General features: G+C 57.7%; 1 protein-coding gene across 1 annotated transcript in view; it reads right to left on the bottom strand.

Moving 5' to 3' along the window:
- Window positions 1-4100, bottom strand: part of NCOR2 (nuclear receptor corepressor 2) — a 194166-nt gene that overhangs the window by 44042 nt on the left and 146024 nt on the right. The window contains exon 19 of the mRNA XM_009880331.1: window positions 1649-2204. Coding sequence (XP_009878633.1) covers window positions 1649-2204 — 556 coding nt within the window. The remainder of the gene's footprint in view (window positions 1-1648; window positions 2205-4100) is intronic.

Here is a 4100-nt window from a genome sequence, read left to right as displayed (position 1 = left end):
GCTGCGGGAGCCCTGTTTAATGTTTAATATTCCTGGAAGCTGGTAACTGTTTGACAAGCAAGATAGGCGCTGACTCAGCAAGGAGACGGGGATGAAGAAGTTGTTCCCAAGACGACTTGCTCCTTCGCTGCTGGGAAGTCGGTACAAGCCGCCGCTCTCCTGTTTTCGGTTGGGTTAATGTTAAACTCGAGGAGTGCAGCCCCGCTGGCCTCGCTCTCCCTTACTGGGAGGTTTTCTCCCATCTGGGAAAGAGGAGAGGGTGGGGAGGGGTGGTGCTGGACTCCATCCACTGCTGGAGAGGAGCACGGCAGCCAAGAGGCCTCAGCCCCGCCACGGGGCCGGGGGCCAACATTATCCGCACCACCCCTCGGCATCGTCAGCGCCGCTTCCAGCTGCTCGGCAGGGAGAGAGGCTGCTCCCCCGGGGCGGCTGGGCAGCGCGGAGGATGCTCCCGCATGAGCAGCGCTCAACCCATTGGCTCCTGCATCCATCACAGGGAAAGTGCGGAGGCCGTCAGGGGTGGTGGAGACGCACGATGGCTCCCTACCGCCTCGTCCCACTCCTTTGCTCGGTTGGGTTTTTTAAACAGCCCCATCCACAGCGCTGCATACAGCCCGCCTGGGCCGGCAGCACCCGTTTTGCTGCCAAACTGCCCCCTGCAAGGCCATGGGAGGCATGTGGGATGTGGGATGCAGGATGCTGGGTGTCAGCCTCTCATCCCAGCCCAGCTCCAAAGCAAGGAGCGGTGGAGGGACTGCCATCCCTATGTGCAATGGCAGGGTGGACTCAGAGGTCCCTCCTGACCCAGGAGCCAGTGTGGATGGAAGCAGGAGCCATTAGAGAAATCAGCGCTACAAAGATGCTATATACTCTTTAAAAAACAGAAAACCCTGTCCCATTTGTGAGGCTCTTGGGTACGGAGGGCTCTGTGGGAAGAGCTGGGAGGGGAGCGGGACGTTTCTGCTCCAAAGAGGCCAGTGTTTCCCCTCCCTGTCCCCGGAGGCACCCACAAAAGGTCAGAGGCACCCTTGGCCAAGTGAAGGGCTCAGGACCACAGCAGCTCAGGTGAAGACCTGGTGGTGTTGCCGCAGGAAAGCTCACACATCCCACACCATTCTGCTCCTTTTCTGGCCAGGACAGATAGTTCACCCCTACAGATCCAAGCAGCACCTCTGCCGAGGGAGCAACTCACCACTGGGAACATGTCCCTGACATGACTTCTCTCCTGCCAGCACCAACTCAGACAGAAATTGCTCCCAACCCAAGATGCTGCCAAACCAGCCTGCACCTCTGCACAACCCCGTGTCCCCAAGGGCACGTCCTGCTCCATTGCATCACCCAGATGGGCTGTGGCCAGCAGACGCAGCGGCTCTGCACCCAACACCTACCCATGGTCATTGCCCAGTAGCACCCATATGTTGGGACATCGCACTGCCCGTTGTGTCATGGCCCCTCTGCAAGCGATGGCCAAAGGGTCACGACCATGTGGGGACACAGCCGGGCACATCCCTTTGCCTGGGGGAGCGCCCAAGCGGTGCTATTCCCAAGAAGGAGCTCACGAGAGCACACATGGGCACTGTGGCACACAACGGAGATGCTCATCTGGCCCTCGGGCCGCGCACTCGTCCACCTCTCTCCCCGCTCCTACCTGCTCTTGTCCACAGCATCCTGCTCATCCATCTCGTCTGCGCTGCAGGTCGCGCTGGAGTCACTGTCAGGGTTCACCCCGGGGCCTTTACTGCCTTTATGACTCTCCTTCTTCTCGGCCTTGGGCGTCCCTTCTGTCCCCGCTGTCCCTCCGCTGCTGACGCCACTTTCCGCCTTCTTGTCATTCCCTTTGTCCTTTTCCTGGCTGTCTTCGCTCTCCTCCTTCTTCACCTCGCTCTTGCAGGGCTCTTCGCTCACCTTCTCCTCCGGCTCTTCCGTTTTCACCACGTCCACCACGAGGTCCTCCTGCACCTTCTCCTCGCTGCTGGGCGGCTCGGGAGCTGCCTCCGGCGGAGGGCTGGTGGCAGGAACGGGGTTGGCGGGGGGAGCAGTGGGAGCGTCGGGGGGTGTTGGAGCCTCTTCCAACTTGACTGCTGGTTCTGCGCTGGAGTCACCTCCTGGCCCGGGTGGTGCCTTGGCCCCGGTTTCGCCTCCTTCTTTGGCTTCAGGCCTCGGCGAGGGAATGCTCTCGGTGTCGGAGCTGTTATTTACTGCAGCTGAGAAAAGGGAAGAAATAAAAATAAGGATCAGCCCAAGATTCTCGCTTCCCATATCGCTGCCTCCGCCCCCTCCCATGGGAGGAGAACGCCCTCGTTCCTCCAAGGGGGAGATGATCCCGGAGCTGGGAGAGCTGTGCCGGGATCCCCAGATCCAGCGCCTACTAAGCAAAGGGATGCTCTGGGGACCTCTGCTTGCCCAGCACGATGTCTGTTGTTAACCCCCACCCAAAGGCAAAACCACACGCCCAAAAGCCTGGAGACCAAGCGACTGGGAAGCTGAATTTCAAGGGAAAACCCTGGCTGCTGGCTGGATCTGCGGGACAGAACCTGCTCCCTCCTCACCCTCTCACCCATGGCTCTGGATCAGCTCTGCTCCCCCGGGGCCAAGTACCTCGCTGGCACCCTGCTCACTGACTTACGTCGCCCGTGTCCCTGGCTCTGCCACCCCCGGGGCAGCTGGGGACCATCCCAAAACACCGCGCGTGTTTGTTGTTATTTAAGCCGCCAGTGGCAGAAGAAAGGAGGTCAGGGTCAGCGAAAGCAAAGCGCTGGCAGTGCTGCGGGACAGGTTAATTATTACATGGAAAGGATCATTTTCAAATCTGCCACCAACGGCTTGAAGTGAGCTGAAAGCACAAGCGACCAGGCGCCACCGCAGGTGAAGGTGCTGCCGAGAGATTGTTTCTACGGCTGGGGAGAGGATCGTTCCCTCCAAGCCTTCGCCAGACAAACACGTCCAGCGCCAGGAGCACCGGGAGACTTCCATGGTCCCATCTCAGCACGTCCCCGCTGGGCACGGCTCTCATGCTTATGCCCAAAGGCTTCCTCCTGTGCATCCCTTGAGTTCTCACTCTCCATAGCAGCATGGACATCTTTCAAACGCCGGCAAGATGAGTGGCACAGAGGAACTGTGTCCCAAGAGCTGTACGTCGGAGCTCATCCATCCTTCCTTGTTGTGAAAACGTGCCATGCTCATCAGGAATCTCAGCCTTCTCCAACCTTTACCTACTCGCAATCAAGCAACGAGGTGTCCCGTCCCCCACCCAGGGAGGAGGTTTACGGCACGTTTGGCCGAACTCTCCCCGACTGCCACTCGATGCTACTCTGAATGCCACCCCAAGACATCCAACAGTGGCTCGTCCCAGGCACAACCAAGCTCTAGGCTCCGGCGCACCCCCTCCAGATGCTCAATCTATGGTCTACACCATAACCTCCATGTCAAGTCCTCCCCCCTCCCCTGGCTGACCACATGGCCCCCTCACCCCAAGCTATTTCCTGAGCATCCCCAAATGTGACCCTGGAGCCAGTGGCCATCTCGTGCGTAATACCACCCCGGCACTTCTGCGCCTGTGAGATTTCATCCCTCCTGCTTACACCTTTCCTCAGCTCTGTAGCCCACCCCAGCAGCAGAACAAGAGAGGAGGCTTGGAGCGTAAAGCTCGAGAGCATGTCAAGAGATCCGTCTCTAATCTCAAAACTACATTGTTTCCTCTCAGGCCCTCTTACAAAGAGCAATAACTACCTTTTACTTTGCGCCTCTGAGTCACATATCACCTCGCACAAAGATTTACCTGGAATCTGCCTTGTAATGAGTCACTTGCAATGATGATTTGAAAAGATTTCCCATTTCGAGTCCCATTAGCCTGGGTGCTAAGGCCAGGAACCAGCGTGGTGCCAGCAGTGATGGTTAAGTTATTAAATTACTTTGACAAAAGTCAAATGGGGCTATTGTTGGAAAATTATGCACATTTTCTCCAAACTCGCTGCCGTGCTTTCTAAGCGATAAATAGCTGAAAATTGTCACTTTCAAGTTGTTTCCTTTCTTTGGTATGGCTGGGAGGGAGGAAAATGCTGCCTTAAAAGGGAAAGGAGGAGGAAAAGACCCGCCAAGGT

Source organism: Charadrius vociferus, unplaced genomic scaffold (assembly GCF_000708025.1).
Source record: "Charadrius vociferus isolate BGI_N301 unplaced genomic scaffold, ASM70802v2 scaffold332, whole genome shotgun sequence".
Taxonomy (NCBI): Eukaryota; Metazoa; Chordata; class Aves; order Charadriiformes; family Charadriidae; genus Charadrius; species Charadrius vociferus.
Note: the sequence above shows the minus strand (reverse complement) of the source record. Positions and strands in the feature narration are given on the sequence as shown.